This window comes from Arachis ipaensis, chromosome B01 (genome assembly GCF_000816755.2).
Source record: "Arachis ipaensis cultivar K30076 chromosome B01, Araip1.1, whole genome shotgun sequence".
Taxonomy (NCBI): Eukaryota; Viridiplantae; Streptophyta; class Magnoliopsida; order Fabales; family Fabaceae; genus Arachis; species Arachis ipaensis.
The window spans coordinates 29,193,827-29,211,378 of record NC_029785.2 but is presented as its reverse complement, the minus strand read 5'-3'; the positions used below and the strand labels follow the sequence as shown (position 1 = coordinate 29,211,378).

At 34.1% G+C, this 17,552-nt stretch overlaps 1 protein-coding gene across 1 annotated transcript; it reads right to left on the bottom strand.

Annotated features, from left to right (window-relative positions):
* LOC107628286 (peptidyl-prolyl cis-trans isomerase PASTICCINO1) lies at positions 1,176 to 11,562 on the bottom strand. The gene is made up of 22 exons (XM_016331038.2): positions 11,249 to 11,562; positions 10,446 to 10,515; positions 10,044 to 10,179; positions 9,877 to 9,961; positions 9,712 to 9,781; positions 9,208 to 9,305; positions 8,799 to 8,921; positions 8,131 to 8,163; positions 7,028 to 7,086; positions 6,846 to 6,930; positions 6,359 to 6,517; positions 5,781 to 5,838; positions 5,372 to 5,520; positions 5,096 to 5,193; positions 4,917 to 4,986; positions 4,550 to 4,609; positions 3,921 to 3,977; positions 2,757 to 2,825; positions 2,578 to 2,655; positions 2,094 to 2,195; positions 1,940 to 2,011; positions 1,176 to 1,747 (listed from the first exon to the last, which is right to left on the bottom strand). The coding sequence occupies exons 3-22, from the start codon at positions 10,118 to 10,120 to the stop codon at positions 1,478 to 1,480; spliced, it is 1,872 nt and encodes a 623-aa protein (XP_016186524.1). The 5' UTR covers positions 10,121 to 10,179; positions 10,446 to 10,515; positions 11,249 to 11,562; the 3' UTR covers positions 1,176 to 1,477.

Sequence of the window (17,552 nt, the reverse complement as noted above, 5' to 3'; positions counted from 1 at the left end):
CCTGAGCCGGCCTCGAATATAGACTGGCTCCATTCCAAGGATGGGAGGGGTGGGGACAGATGGTTCCCGAGCTACTATCAGGTATGGCACCTTAGTTGGAGAACAGGGTTGATTCTGTTCTGAGTATCCCTCGGGTGCCTGATCCCGGGCTGTCGGCAGACTTTCTGAGATGGTGGTACAGAGTGGCTCATAAATTTCTGTCGTCGGATTTTTTGATTGCCGATCCTAGGACAGAGGAGATCAGTCAGGATGTTATTCAGAGAGATTCGTCACATGTGCCTTCTAGGGTTCCGATGCTGGACGTGCCTGATAACAGGCGCGTGGAGAGGCGACGACGCATTGGTACCCGGGCTACAGACCAGGAGTGGCGATGGCTGGATGAGATGATTCAGGATGACACAGCTGGTGGCGACGGAGTAGGACATGCCGATCACCGTGTCCGGCGTGGCTGTCCTCAGCGTCGGGGTGGTGCATCAGGGGTTGCATCTGGTAGTCCTGGTGATAGACCCACTGAGCAGGCAAGGGCGGGGTCCCAGGGGTGGGCATGCCCGTCGATCCTCCAGCACAGCAGCGCCAGAGGCCAGCCAGAGTGAGACGGGCCGCTCGATGTGGTACAGGGTCGCATCTCTTAGGCTTATTCGGGGATGACTCTCACGAGGAGGATGAGAACAGGCAGGAGCCGTAGCTGTTTATTTTATGTTTTCATTGATGATACCTATGTATGTCTGATTTGTCGTGTACTTTTTGTATTATGTGATGGTACTTAGTTTACTTCCATGGACTTATGTATGTGTTATGTATGTTTTTATTTACCATGGACTTACTTTATTTTATGTTTCTGCACACTGCTCATTCACGCATAAACCGCCTACTCATTCACACCGCGACACCTGTAGCGGTATACGTGTATTTGTAAACCGCGGATCTCCTGTCGCGGTTTACATAGTTTATGAGAAAAATACATTTTGGTATCCATTTTGTAAATTGTGTATATTGGTAATATTAGAAGCCACTTTATTTATTATGGTAAATTGTCCTTGTTGATGGCTATGTCGGACATAACATAGGAGTTGCTTTAGTTTATTTTTTCTGACATTTGTACGCTCCACTCTATATGTTGAGCTTGTTCCTTCTTTCAAAATAATAATAATAATAATAATAATAATAATAAAGTTAAAAAACAATAGCCACACCAACTATTTTTTAGATAGCGCACATGAATGCCGGTCACTATTTCACAATCAAGTCAACAAACTGCTCAATTGTACAGTTTAGGAAAAAATCTTTCCTTAGGCTGTTAATATCTATAATTTATTTTCCCAAATCTCTAGTTAAAGAGGAAGGCAGGATGCTATTTCCTCCTTTAATTAAGGGATAGGTGCCCAACTGCCCGTGGCTTATGAATTCAGCCTTTGTAACCTCATCAAATACATTAAGAATTTGTGTTATGGCTAAAATCTCATGTTTTTAAGTTAAATCACAGTATGGTACATCTTTGCAGACCAAGAGACTCAAAAATTCTTTTGCCAGTAGGCCAAAAGAGAGAGATCCAACTCCTTGGACGTGCGTCAGGTGCAGCTTCATGAGAATCCTCTGAATTTGTTCCATCGGCGTCACTGTGTTCTTCACTGTCCTGGTTTTCACTTGTACTTGGATTTCCATCTTCATCAGCTTTGACTTCTGAAATCTCTCCAGGCTTCTTGTCGAAAAGCCCTTTAAATTGTTTCCGAGCTTTCCTCTCAACTTCCTGCATGTGAAATGATATAAGAATAAGGTCAAACCAAACCAAAGATCAAACAGGCATGGCTCCAGTTCATAGATTAATTATTTCAAACAGTTAAAGTTTGTGGTGGAGCAGGAAATAATTGAACCAAAACAAGGCCAATTTATAGTCAAATTCAGTTCAATATTAGAAGATAATAACTGCTTTCAAACCGACCTGTTCCTTCTGCTTCAATTTCGAAAGAGCTGCAGTTGCATCAGGTTCAGCTGACTTGTCAACTTTCATCATCTAAGATAGCGCATATGTGAGTTTAGAAATGGATGAGACTACATCTTAGATTCTAAATCCAGTACAGTATGAAGATCCGTACCATTTTGAAATCATTCCTTGCTTCTTCAAAATCTCCATTAGCCATGTAGGCCATTCCACGACGATATAAACCCTTGACATGTGCAGGCTTTGCTTCCAAAACCTGCATCATTCAATGAAGAAAGCATATTACGAGGCATTATTTAATATACAGAACATAAAGCCAAATGCTATGTTCAATTTAAGAAAACAAAATAACAACAAGAGTTTCATAAAGATCCAAGGAGTCCCTAAATCTTAGATGCTAAGCCAAGTACAGTAAGAAGATCTACTTGCTAATTAGAAAAAACAGTGCTGAGTGCCTACTTGGTAATTAGCCCATACGTTTCTTATATTTTCATTCTCTCTCAACAGGGAACATCAATTATCTACTTAAAAATTAATAACTTCTTTTACCAACAAAAGGCTTACCCTCAAATTCAAAGTAATAAAAATTATCCAAATGAAATAAAGAGAAGATACATGATAGCAGAGATGAAGCATACCTTGTTGCAAGTCTCAATGGACTTTCTGCATTCTCCTACTTTCAGATAGCACGCAGCAACATTAAGGTGTAACAAATTCTTTAATCATGAGTGAAAAAGATATACAAAAAGAATTAGTCTACATTTCTTAAGAATATTAATAAAAATTAAAACAAGGAAAGAGACACAAGATCGCTTACCCGTGTATCTGCAAATATTTTTCCTTCTTCATCATCTTGTGGATTAACATGATTAAACTCTCGTAGCACCTGTTACCAACAACCACATAATGTTAGCAAGTTTCAATGGTATCATGGTAGGGTGAGACTTTGACACAGCAAAAAACCACTTAAATAGTTATTGATCATACTGTTTATCCCGTTTTAACATCAATATCTTGATGACAGAAAAATACTACTTAAGAGGTGAATGTGATATAGACCTTGTATATATAGACTTACCCCATCATTTTACTGACACAAGAGAAAGGCCTAACTAAAAATAGATGTTTGTCACTGTTAAGTACCCAAGTAAAGAAAACAAGAATGAGGAAAAAGCAGTTAAGTTAGTTAGAGAAGGGAAAGGTAAAATAGCTCCTTTGCCTTTTATTTACAAATAGAGTGAGACCAGCTGAGGTAACAAATAGGACAGCCGGAAAATTTGGTGGGGAGGGCACAAGTGAGGGATGAATTATGTTATAGGAGACAGGATTGCCAGTGTATATAACGGGGATGAAGGGAATCAACACGGAGAAGGATCTAGGCTGGGGAGGACCTTAGGAGAGTGATAACCTCCCGAATGCTACCTTGTTTCCTTCCTTTCAATACTTAGTTCTTCAATGAATACATCAGACATCAGACACCGGCAGAGTATCACCTTGATATCTTCCAGCTCCTCTGTTTCTTATCCGCTCTTTCTTCTACTCTCTTCTATAATTCTATACTACAGCTTCTATTCTTATTCTGCTGCTACTGCTAGGCCTTACAGTTTCCCATGGAAATAGTAATACATGGTCCAAAGTTTGTTTTTACGATAGGAGTATCTATCTTTTCTCTATTCTCTCACTATCCGATCTACAAGACATCCATGGGTCCACTAATTCTGAACACTATTCATAATGACAGTTGCTATGCATGACATCATAAACTAAAAGTGGGAATTTTGAGTATGTGTTTATTGAGATTTAAGAATCCTAGTTTCCTACTCAATGAGGACGAAATATCTGGAAATACATAGTTTTTATCTGGCTAAATCCAACACTTCTGACATCAATGCAAAAAAGATATTTAAGGAAGGTGAATAAGAGCCTTGTACGAGAACTATTGTTGCTTGTATATGATTTGGTATCACAAGAGGACATATACCTTTTCATACTTTGCCTTTGCAAGTTCATATTTTCCTTCTTTGAATAGCCTGTTACCCTGAAATTGGCAGCAGGAGACATTCAATTCTTTGTTCAAAACAAAGGTAAATACATTGCATTCTATTATGCCTACGTAAGGGATTATTGCACAAGTTGAAAACAAATAATATGTACCAACCAAATAAACCATATTGAAGCTACAATTATATAGAACAGATTAGAATTAAAAGCAAATTGAAGAAACAAGAAATCAAACAATATTACACCTATAGTCATCTATTCAGGGATTTCCAACAGATGGTAGATCAGTCATAAATTCAGTGCAACAGTAAAGCACGACTTTGAAATAAATTCAGTGCAAGAGTAAACCACTAATTCATTGCACGATAGTGATAGATAAAGTGTCATCTGTCCATTAGTGTGAATATGCATATGTACACAATTGAAATAAAACTACAGGTTTCTTTCACAGGAAGTGGTAAATTGGTTCCTTCCCCATATAGTGCTGCTCAAAATACAGAAAAAAAGACATGCACAAGCATATCTGGTAATTGTGCCATGCACCATCATGTCATAACCAATAACAAGCTAAAGATTGAATGATGAAAATTGTGCATATCTTTTGCATACCGTGTTTCTGATCTTCTCAGCCTCATTCATTATACTATTAAAGTCCAATCCAGTCCAGTCCTGCAATGAGAATTAAATTATAATGCAGAAGGAAGTGGTGTGTAGTTTGTAACATAGAAATAACAAGGGATCAAAGATTTGCAAAATAGAAAAAAGCTAATTTTATATTCTTTGATGATGAGATTTAACTCCCCGTTTGTTGTTTATCACCTGCAGTTTGATATTTGAATTATCATCCTTATCTATAATTTCTACGTTCAATTGACACCTTCACTACATTGGAGCATTGAAGGTCTTATAATTGCTAGATGTAAATATACAACTACATTAAATAATTTGAATTTAACTAAAGTTATTGATAACATACCTTTGGCATTTCAAAACCAAGAAGTTCAATCTCCCATTGAATATGAGCACCCTCAGGGACATTTGCTGGCCTGATCATGAAAGAAATATGTGGAATTGAGATATTTTGATTGCCAATGCAGTGGAATACTTCAAGAAATATAAATTGAAGGTCAAAGTTTAAAGGGTTTAATCGCAAACCTTGGAAACTTATCATATGCATAGTCAGGGGGGCATGAGACAAGAGCTATCTCTCCAGGAAGCATCAGACGAACACTCATTTCAAATCCTTCTGGCACCTAACAGAAAGGAAATAGGAGATTACAGTGCAACAACATATGTAAAGGAAATTTCCAAGGTTTATAACAGAAAGGGGACATTATTAATTGACTTTCTACAAAAGGATTTTCCAGACAGAAAAACCTATGGAAAATGAATATCCAAAGAGCCCTTTAGCTCATTTATGCCACAACTTACCAGACCTTCTCCAGAGCAGAACTCCAAAGGCTCACCATCATTATCAACTCTTGTATCGTAGAATACTCTATTTTCTTCATTGACAATCGTGCCCTTGTAATGTACACGAAGTAGGCTGTCATGAAGAGGGCAATCCATTGGGAAGTCACCTATTTGTAACAAACAAAATGCAATATGATAATAAGTCATCCAAAAAAAAAGAAAAAAAAAAAGAACTAGCACAAAGGCTACGCAAGTGCAAGAACATAATTAGTTTTTCATGTAAACACAATGAGGATTGAACTCATAGCAAAAAACCATCTTTGGTATGACTCAACAATCAGCAAGGCATGTTCCACAAAATTGTTATTATGTATTTCCATTATAAGACATGAAGTCCTAATACTAACACTAAATTCTTAGTTCGCACCTTTGCCATCACGAATGCGGCGCTTTATTAGGCGCCCATCTCCAAGCATGTCCCTCACCTGTTGATATGTCACCAGCAAGAAATTTCACATCTTTTCAATGTCTTGCTCAGGGAGAAAAGAATATAAAATGTTTCAAACATAACTAGCATCAATACAAAGTATAAGTTTGCTTCAAGCGAAACCGCCTAGGGAAATACCAGAAATATACCACACCCATGGTCATACCAATAACATTACAGGTTACAAACCCATTTCGTGCATCCTAGATTAAGAGCAACCAAGATTACTGGCCAGGAGCTTTCCAGTTAACAAGGAATATAATTCCAACTTCAATACCACAATCGTTTGGCTATTATATGAAGTTATACTGACATACAATGAAAATACAACTATGCAAGATACATATCAGGAAATAGTTATGGGGACTCAACAATGCAGAATAGAAAGTAAGATCTATAAATCTATCACTTAAAAAAGAAAATTAGATAATTAAAGAAGAATGCTGAAACATTTTGATTTCATTCCTCAACAAGCTCAATAATAAATCACGATTTATAGTTAGAATGATCTTGCTCACTTGAATAAAGTGGACGAGCTCCACCTCAAACTGCACTTCATCGTAATCCTCTATTACAGGCATCAGTGGAGACTGAGTTAAATACTGACTTGTAACATATATAACAGCCTTCTCTTCCCGAGTCATTGTTCCTATTCCCATTTCAAGACCTTTAGGTACCTGATTTCAACAGAGGTAGGGTAATTGCCAAGTTGAAAAGCGTAGCAATCAACATTATTGTCAACAAGCATTTTTCTAGGATATTTCTAATGCAAAAATGCCTAAGAAATGTATTATTTTTCCCCTGCTGCCTACTGCTGTTATTAACTTTAAGGGAACAAAATGCCTAGCAGAATCAAGAAAAATAAATATATAAGCAGAACTCATCAAATCACAGAAATATTTGGCATATTAAAGGCAACCGATTCATTGCAGTACAAGTATTCCATGACAAAACAATTAACAGGAAAATAACAGATACATAAGCAAAGATATCTAATTTAACCACCTCTGATTTTCCAAATGTAAAGAAGTATGGTTCTCCTTTTGTATGTGACATAATCAATTTCCCTGTAGCTGTCTTTGCTGAAATCCTGGTAATGACCAAACAAAATATCATCACAAAGTTCCATACAGCCTAAAACAAGTGGGGAAGGACAATACAAAAATGAAAACAAAGATCAGTTTTACCAAGCCTTCACTTCGTAAGGTTCTCTTGGAGATTCCCAACCCTGACCTTCATTAATAACCTGCAGTAATAAAAATAGTTGTATGGTGAAATGTATAATGTAACTCGGATAACGGATTTAAAATGAACAATTCTCATCAAAAGAGGGTGCCTTTTTCAGATTGCATGTTAACAAAATTTTGAATCCACGAATTTAACATAAGAAACAAACTAACTATAAATATAATATATGTATAAAATTACAAACTCTGAAATTTCAAGCAGCATTGAACTCTATCTTGAACTGGAACAATCAAATTAGTAAATAATTTTAATGCTAGCTGTTTTGCACTCACATGATTTAGGAGGACAAGGTGAATGATAATATTGTTAGAGAGAGAGAGAGAGAGAGAGAGAGAGAGAGAGAGAGAGAGAGAGATGAGATTGTCTATAAGAGAGGAGAAGAGAGTTCAAGGGGTTTTTATCTGGGAAATTAGGCTTGATAGAACTCATAGGAGAGTAGTAGCCTCTCGAATGCTACTTATATCTTCCTTTTCTGCATATCTCAATACATTTACTAGAGAGAGAGAGAGAGAGAGAGAGAGAGAGAGAGAGAGAGAGAGATGAGATTGTCTATAAGAGAGGAGAAGAGAGTTCAAGGGGTTTTTATCTGGGAAATTAGGCTTGATAGAACTCATAGGAGAGTAGTAGCCTCTCGAATGCTACTTATATCTTCCTTTTCTGCATATCTCAATACATTTACTGAGGCAAGAATGATATCTCAATGATATCATTCATCCCCTCCACTTCTATTCCATCTTCTTCTGCTATCTACTCTATTCTTCAGATTTATCTACCACTATACACTATATTCTGCTCTATTCTCCATATTATCTGTTTAATTTGGCTGCAATGGTAATCTTACACTAGCATATGACAATAACGACACAAGCAGTTGGGTGGCAACCTTCTACTTATATGAAGTGTAGACTCCCATGTTTGAGACACAAGCAAATCTTTTTTGTTTATCTTTGGTTCAACAACCACATTTCTTATTACAGTCATCCAAAACCACAAAAACATATAGAAACTTTCGTTAACTATGAAGAATCCAAACCAATTATACCTTTTTCACAACTCCCAAATCATCAGTAACAACCTGGAAATATAAACAAAATCACAAAATATAATTAGAACAAAGTTCAATACCAGAAGTAGTTATTCAAAAAGGAATATAAATACCACATAAACACCAGAAAACCAGTTCTGCACTACTGAGGAACACAGCAAGAATATTTATGAATACAGTTAACAAACACTACAATATTATTGAAAATATAGACAATAAAAAAATAATATTCCCTCCATTCTCAAATAAGTATCCAGCTTTTTTTTTCAAAAAAAAAAATATATTTCACAAATAAGTGTCCATTTAGTAAATTAATGTAAAATTACCATTTTTTTTCTAGTCATACCCCTAATTAATGGATGAGAGGGAATAAAAGTAGTAAATAATTAAATAGAGTAATTATTGCTATCAAGGGTAATTTTTGCAACTTACTTTTTAACTTTTATGACTCCAACACATTGCAATCATTTTATTAATCCACATGAAAATTCAAAAGTGGATACTTATTTGAGCAAAGAGGGAATAATAATCTTGTGATCAGAAGAGAACCACAATTAACAACTGGAAGTCTTCAGATATGCAAAAAGTAAGCAGAAACCAAAATTCACTAGGATATGACAGATGGAGAACGAAAGTGAAAAGAAGTCAAAAGCATACATCCTTGCCTTGGCTTTGAAAAATTCTATCAGCTCAATTTCAAAGTGAAGTTCATCCTCCTTTGGAAAACTATCAGGAGCAGAAATAGGACAATCATCCTCACCATAGTGCATCTGAGGCTTCATCTTGAACTGCAAGAATAGGTTACACAATCTAGTTAATAAAAAAAATAACCAATAGAGTTATGCAATTTTTCAGTTTAAAGAAAATTTTATTATAAGAAAAATGATAAAAATAGAATATCTCTGCCTAATAAAGACAGAAATTGAGAATGTGTGTGTAAAATATATATCATTAAATCCTCATATCAAACCCTACACAAAAGTAGAAAAGCAGAAAACACAAACCTATTCTTTCTAAGTAAATCACATCGATTTAGACCAGGAAGACAACAACATTCAATAATTAGCATGTTACCATTGCCACTTCACCCTTCAACATTGTTGGGATTCCTTCCAGCAAGCCCAATAATATCTTGCTTTTGCCTAAAACATGTCTTATTGGTGTGCCCTTGCCTGTTGCAATGATGTAAACAGTTATCTAACCTAGGAACTATGTCTTCAACAGGAAATAATCAAAGATATATTGCCATTTAAAGCCTAATTTAAGATATTTGAACATTCAACTTCCAAAATGTTCTATATAAGTGCTTTCCATTATGAATTTGCATATCGAGTTTCAAGCAAACAATGGAATCTAAGTCAAGATTTACAAATGTCTAGGAGATTACGAAGAAGTAGTACCTCATCCAATTCAATTATTAAACAAAAAAGGACAAATCACGTAATTAGTAACCACAATTACAGGATTAAATCAATCAATTTTTGGAACAAAATGCACACCAATCACCATAACTCACACTCACCAATTTAATCATGGGCATTAATAAGGCAAGAAACAACTTAAATTAAATGAGCTCACCTCCATAATCAGACCTAGTAGATTCCACAAGCACTCCGTCTAATGTTCGAACTGTGGAATGATAAATAACCTGAGATAGAAAACATATACATTGATTAACACAAGCATTTATATTTTACCTATTATATACTAGAAAAATGCATATTCACATATCACAAAAATAACCTGATCACCATCTGAAGGTCCAGAATCACCACCACCAGGCCTCACAACCGCTTTCATCAAACTCCCAGGCACAATTTTCTTCTTCCTTTATTTTCCCAAAACAAAAACATTTGGAATGCAATCATCATCAAACTTCAAATAAAACAAAAAGAACCAAAGATATATACCTCTTCTCATCCTCAGAAAGTGGCTTCTTCTTTGATGGTGCAAGGTCTTGTTCCGTGTCTAATTCATTCACAGCCATATTCACTGACAACACTGAATTTCCTAAACAGGATTTCCGCTCCCAGTTATCTGCTACCACTGCAAACAACAATCAAATAGGTTCAAAATTGAGACTCAATTTCCAGAATTGTGCTCAATTTATTGATGTTTCTCACATGAAAATATGTTCCAGTTAAGAAACTCAGAATGATTTGTTTACTTTTTTCCTTTATTTTTATATATTGGTGAGTAGCTGTTAGTTGAGGAATTGGTTACCAAACCACGCGCTAGTTTGACATTATTTTTTCTTCTTACATTAACTGGGTTTTAGATCATCAGAGAGAAACAGAGTCATAGAGTGGTACCTCAACTTCTGAGCTTTCTTCCTTTCGGAACAGATAGAACCGTCGAGTCACAGCTTTCTTCCTGTGAGATCTGCAGTGCGAGAGGTTTATGGTGGTGGTTTTGAACATAGTTGTCAGAACTGACCAGTGACTGAACCGGTCAAATTACTGGGTCACTGAATCTCTAGTTCAACCGGTAAATCACTAGTTGAACCAGTCTTATTTAAATAAAAATATATAATAATCAAAAACATAAAATTAAATTTTGAATTTTGAAATACATATTTTCACTAAATTTGAAGCAAGTCTCAAATTTTAAAAATAACATACGAAAATAGACATAAAATTAGACAACACCACTACAGTAGTATCTTAATTTGACACAATAAAAATAAAAATCTATAAACTATGTCCAAAGAATAATTTCAAAGTCTAGATATCCGTCTTCATATGACGTTCTTGGGATGATGGTGTTTCTGATGAAGCCATCTTAAAATCCCATAAAAGAAAAAAAATTCAATCAACTAAGTAACTAATAGCAAAACAAACCAGCATCATTACAGCAACAATCAACAATCAACAAAACTCATAATCAGCGAAACCAATTCAACAATTAACAAAACCGCTGCATATTCAACAATTAAACCATATTCATAATCAGCAAACCCCTGCATATTCATATTCGTAAACCAATTCAGAAACCAATTCAACATTTCAATTCAACCACTGCCATATTTACTTCTAATCCGCACATAAACCAATCAACAATAAAATTCACAGCAATAACATCAATTAATCAACCTGGAAAAAAAATAAATGCTCACCTGTTGTTGCAGAGGCAGAAGGTGGAGGACGAGCAGCAGTTCAGGCAGCAACAACCACGGAAGAGAGGAGAGGGAGGGACGGAGGCGCGGTGCGGCGAGACGCGAGCACTCACCAGGAAGTACAGCTGGAGGAAGAGAGGCAAGACGCGAGCACTGGAGCACACCAGGCGTTGGGTGCAGTGATGGCGGACGACGACAACACGCTGCACGGCTGCAGGAAGCACAGCTCGAGGACTCACTGGCGGAGGCGCGGCGACACGCGAGAGAGAGAGCTGGGTTAGGTGGTGGGTGGGTTGAGAAGTGCCTAGGATTTCTTTCTCGTTTTGTCACAAAAAATCAAACCACGTCGTTTTGGGTTAGGGTTTTTTTCTAAAAATTATCAACCGGTCTGGGTTTCTCAACCTTCCGGTTCACCAGTTTTACATAACTCGACCTAATCAAACCGGTTCTCACCGGGTTTGTTCGTATCAAGTCCAACATCCAGACCAGATCGATTTAGAAATCGGGTCGCTGGTTTTTGTTTTTCAGTTCGACCATATGGGTCGGTCTAAATTTTTCAACTATGGATGGTCGGTCTGAGTTTTTCAACTATGGTTTTGACTTTTGAAGGCTGGTTTTCTTTTGTTATTATTTCTTTTTTTTTTTTTGGATGTGTATCTATTATTTGAGACTTAACTCTCTATTTATACACGTATCAAGTTTCTTATTTTCAAATTTCATTAATGCAATCTATTTTGAGAATTCGAACTTTCTTCTTATTGAGAAATTGAGCCGCCCCAATTTGGATATCCATCTTTATCACAACACTTCTCCTTGTATGTCTATTTAGAATTATGTCTCGTTAAAACCTTATTAAAGGAAAACTCATTGGAAAAAAATTTTAGTGAAGGAAAAAGAGTACAATATCCTTTATGATGAGAACTGTCTCATTAAAAACATTGTCAAGAAAAATCCAATACAGAGAAAAACCTGACCAAGGAAAAAAGAGTACAGTCTTCCCTTCTTGTCGACATTATTTAATATCTCGAAATCGGCGCATCATAATCTGATGTACCAATCTTTTAAAGTAGGATTTTGAAAGTAACTTTGTAAATAAATCTGCAAGATTATCGCTTGAACGGATCTATTAGATATCAATTGTTCTTTGATTTTGAATATCATGAGTGAAGAAGAATTTGGGCGAAATATAATTTGTTCTATCACTTTTGATATATCCACTCTTAAATTGAGCAATGCATACTATATTATCTTCAAACATAATAGTTAGAGCTATTTTATGATCAATTAGTTCACATGATGACAGAATATATTGAATTAAACTCCTGAGCCAAAAACACTCGCAACTTGTTTCATATATCGCTAGTATTTCAACATGATTAGAGGATACTGCTGCTATCGTCTGTTTTGTGGACTTCCATGATATAACTGTATCACCATATGTGAATAGGTATCTTGTTTAAGATCTTTCTTTATGTAGATCAAACAAGTATCCTACATCTGTGTAGCCAACTAATTGTGACTTGGATTCATATGGATAAAACCAACCCATATCAACTGTTCCATAAAGATATTGAAAGATTTGTTTGATTCTATTACAATGTCTTCTGTTTGGAGAAGAACTATACCTTGCTAGTAAATTCACGGCAAATGATATGCCAGGTCGTGTATTATTAGCAATATACATTAGTGCTCCAATAACACTGAAATATGGTACTTCAGGACGAAGGATATCTTCATTTTTTTTCTTTAGGATGGAATTGATCATTTTTCACATCCAAAGGCCTTACGATCATTGGGATACTTAAGGAGTATGACTTATCCATATATATCCAAGGACATCACGTTTTGCAAGTGAGTCTAACCCAACCTTCATAACTCCTTCCAATTTTGGCCAATCATTCCTTTGTCAATATTTTTCGACTGTTCTTGGCTCAAGATCTTTACTTTCGTGCATGATGTTTAATGCCACATTATATGCAAATATTTCAATGATAATTATTTTATTTTGGTTCCATTTTTTCTCATGTAAAGACATAATTTATCGAGATCTCATCATTTTCACAATTTTCATAATTTTCAAGTACCTAAACGTCTTCTAGTGTCAAAATTATATCAAAATTTTAGACAACTGCGAGTGTCTTTACTATGTCTTTATTTTTTTTCAACAGGAACAGTATTGACCTCTTTTCTTTTTTAAGAATTTTTGTCTTTGGAACCGAAAAGCCTACCACACTTCTGACGTGAATTTGTTTTAGTGGTCATTTGTCCAACTGGAATATTAATTTGAATTGGGGTATTTTCAACTGGTATATAGGATTTAGTTCTCCTTTTCGTATCAGCAAATGTATCAGGTAATTTATTTGCTATTTTTTACAAATGTATAATCTTTTAAACTTCTAATTTACATTGCCCTGATCAAGGATCTAAATGCATCAAGGATGATGCATTCAAGTTAAGTTCCTTTTTAAGAAACTTATTCTCTCTCCCTAATGTTAAACATTTTGATTCATCAAAATGACAATCTGCAAATCGGATTTTAAATAATCTCTAGTTTGTATCTCAAGATACCTCACTATAGAAGAACAATCATATTCAACATATATCCCCAATTTTCTTTAGGGTTCCATTTTGGTGCGATAAGGCAGTGCAATTGAAACATATATCGCATACCTGAATATTCTCAAGTGGGAAACATTTGACTGCTAGCCAAAAACTAATTACAAAAGAGAGAGAATTGATGGTAACTTATTGGTTTCAAATAAATAAGTGCTGTAACATGTAAAATAGCATATTCCCAAGTAGAGGTTGGGGGATTTGTTCTCATAAGTAAGGGTCTAGCAATCAATTGAAGCCGTTTAATAAATAACTCTACTAGTCCATTTTGTGTATGAACATGAGCTACTGGATGTTCAATATTTATACCTTCGGTCATACAATAAGTATCGAAAGCTTGAGAGGTGAATTCACCAGTATTATCAAGATGAATTATTTTGATTGAATTTTCTAGAAATTGTGCTTTTAATCGAATAATTTGATCAAGTAATCTCGCAAACAGCAAGTTGCGAGAAGACAATAAGCACACATGTGATCATCTCAAAAGTACGTCCATTAGGACCATAAAATATCTAAAAGATCCACATGGTGGATGAATATGTCTACACATATTGCCTTGAATTCTTTCTAGAAATTCAGAAGACTTAAATCCAATCTTTACTGGTGATAGCCTTAAAATTAGCTTTTTCTGAGAACATGTACAACAAAATTCACTAGATTTAAAATCTTCTGGTTATTTAGTGAATGTCCTTGAGAGTTTTCAATAATTTTTCGTATCATGGTTGTTCTAGGATGCCCCAATCAATCATGCCAAATTATGAATTCATTTGGACTAGTAAACTTCTAGTTTACAATGATATGTGATTTAATTGCACTGATTTTAGTACAATATAACGTAGAAGAAAGTGAGGGTAACTTTTCTAATATAACCTTTTTATTTAAATCATGAGTTGTGATACATAAGTACTCATGATTTTCCTCATTCATTGTTTCAATATGATATCTATTTCAGCGAATATCTTTAAAACTCAACAAGTTCCTTAGAGACTTAGTAAATAATAATGCATTATTTATTATGAATTTTGTTCCTCTAGAAAATAAAATTATAACTCTTCCAAAGCTTTTTATCACATTGTCTGAGACAATAATTGTATTAACATATTTTTTTGTACAAGACGAGTAAAATATATATTACTTTTGAAAATGATATGCGAACTTGCAGTATCCGCAAGGTAAATATCTTCGTTATATGTCCTTGCGATTTTCTTCAAAGACAAACAATAATAATAAAATAAATAAAAGTATATGCGCAGTAAAATTGTATTTCTAATTGGAATTATTTTTTTAAGAAGCATTTTTTAATCGAATAATTTGAGCAAGTAATCTCGCAAACGCCAGGTTGCGAGAAGACAACAAGCAAACATTTGACCATCTCGAAGATGTGTTTATTAGGATCATAAAATATCTAAAATATCCACATGGTGGATGAATAGGTCCACATATATCACCTTGAATCCTTTCTAGGAATTCAGGGGACTCAAATCAAATCTTTACTGGTGATGGCCTTAAAATTAACTTCCAGAACATGCAGCACAACAAAATTCACTAGATTTAAGAATCTTCTGATTTTTTAGTGAATATCCATGAGATTTTTCAATAATTCTCTGCATCATGGTTGTTCCCAGATGACCCAATCGATCATGCCAAGTTATGAATTCATTTGGGCTAGTAAACTTCTGGTTTACAATGACATGTGATTCAATTGCACTAATTTTAGTATAATATAACCTAGATGAAAGTGAGGGTAACTTTTCTAATATAACCTTTTTATTTGAATCATGAGTTGTGATATACAAGTACTCATGATTTTTCTCATTCATTGTTTAATATGATATCTATTTCGGCAAATATCTTTAAAACTCAATCAGTTCCTTAGAGACTTAGTAGACAATAGTGCATTATTTATTATGAATTTTGTTCCTCCAGAAAACAAAATTATAGCTCTTCTAGCGCCTTCAATCACATTGCCTGAGCCAATAATAGTGTTAATATATTCTTCTTTTGGCACAAGACGAGTAAAATATATATTACTTTTGAGAATGGTGTGTGAACTTGCACTATCCGCAAGGCAAACATCTTTACTATATGTCCTTGCCATTTTTTCAAAGACAAATAATAATAAAATGAGTAGAAATATTTGCGCAGTAAAATTATTTTCTTGATTAAAAATATTTTTCTAAAAAGCATAGTATATACTAAAAATTTTATTATTATCATCTTGGCAAATTCAGTAATTTTGAAATTCATAAATATTTTATTAAACAGTATTTATATACATTGTACTTGAAATTCAAATGCATAGGAAATAAAACTTAACAAAAAGTTTCTTACATTATTTATTTACATAAGTACTTAATGAACCTAAATATTAAACTTTTCAATTATTGATTAAATGACCAATATTTCCTTCAGAATCCTCAAAGAAATCAAATACATCATAATAAATGGTGTAATTTTTATCAATATCATTCGAAACAAAATTTGTCATTTTCTTTCTCACAAGGATACTTGATAAAGATTAACTAAGTGCCTTGGACTACGATAGGTATAAGACTAATGGCTCTTTCCACTACAACGAAAATATTTATCCTCTATTGATTTATTTTGTCCATTATTTTTTATATCCCACTTCTGGTGAGATCCTTTCTTGTGAACATAATTTTTCTCCCTTCCATAATTTTTCTTACTACTAAAACCTTGCCATTTACCTCATCTAGGGTGCGCTTCATGATTTTTTAAAAGCAATTCATTATTACGTTTAGCAACAAGAATGCAAAAAATTTGCTCAAAATATTTTTTAAATTCTTTTTCTCGATACTGTTACTGTAGGAGCACATTCGAGGCATAAAAAGTTGAGAAAGTTTTCTCTAACATATCATTATCAGTTATATTTTTCCCACATAATTTCATTCGTGAGGTAATTCAGAACATTGCTGAATTGTATTCATTTATTGATATAAAATTCTGTAGACGCAAGTGTGTCTACTCATATCGGGCTTGAGAAAGTATCACTATCTTTTGATGATTATATCATTCTTCAAGGTTCTTTCATATATATGCAGGATCTTTTAGTGTGAGATATTCATTTTTCAATCCTTCGTCAAGATAAGGACGAAGGAAGATTATGGCTTTGGCTTTATCCTTCTGGGATGATTTCAACTTTAATGGTATCTCCAAAATCTATTAAATCAAGATGAATTTCGCCATCTAATATTCATGATAAATAGTTATTTTCAAATATATCAAGAGTATTAAATTTAAGATAAGAGAACTTTGACATAATAAAAATTTATTACTTGAGTCTTCCTAAATGTTGATCAAAGTCTCGTGCTGATAACATGTTGTGAAATAAATAAATAAGAAAGAGAAAATAAATATAAAATAAAAAATTATAAATAAAAAACTTTAGTATTAATATTCACTAATATTTTTATCTCAATATAACTGAGAGGATTATATATATATATATTGCATCGTATCCGAGATTTAGCCCTTTATTTATACACATACTAAATTTTTTATTTTCAAACTTTATTAATGTAATCTATTTTGAGAATTTGAACTTTCTTCTTATTAGAAATTGAGCTGTCCAAATTATTAAATGATGAACATCTATTTTTATCACAACACCCAAAATATTAAAAAATTAACTTTCATATATCATCAATTTATAAAAAAATTTATACGAATA

Coding starts and splice junctions, on each gene's coding strand:
- LOC107628286 (XM_016331038.2), bottom strand. CDS start 10,120: ATGGCTGTGAATGAATTAGACACGGAACAAGACCTTGCACCATCAAAG. Junction 9,962..10,043: donor CTTTCTGAGGATGAGAAGAG/GTATATATCTTT, acceptor GGGAAAATAAAG/GAAGAAGAAAATTGTGCCTG. Junction 2,196..2,577: donor CCATTGAGACTTGCAACAAG/GTATGCTTCATC, acceptor TGAATGATGCAG/GTTTTGGAAGCAAAGCCTGC.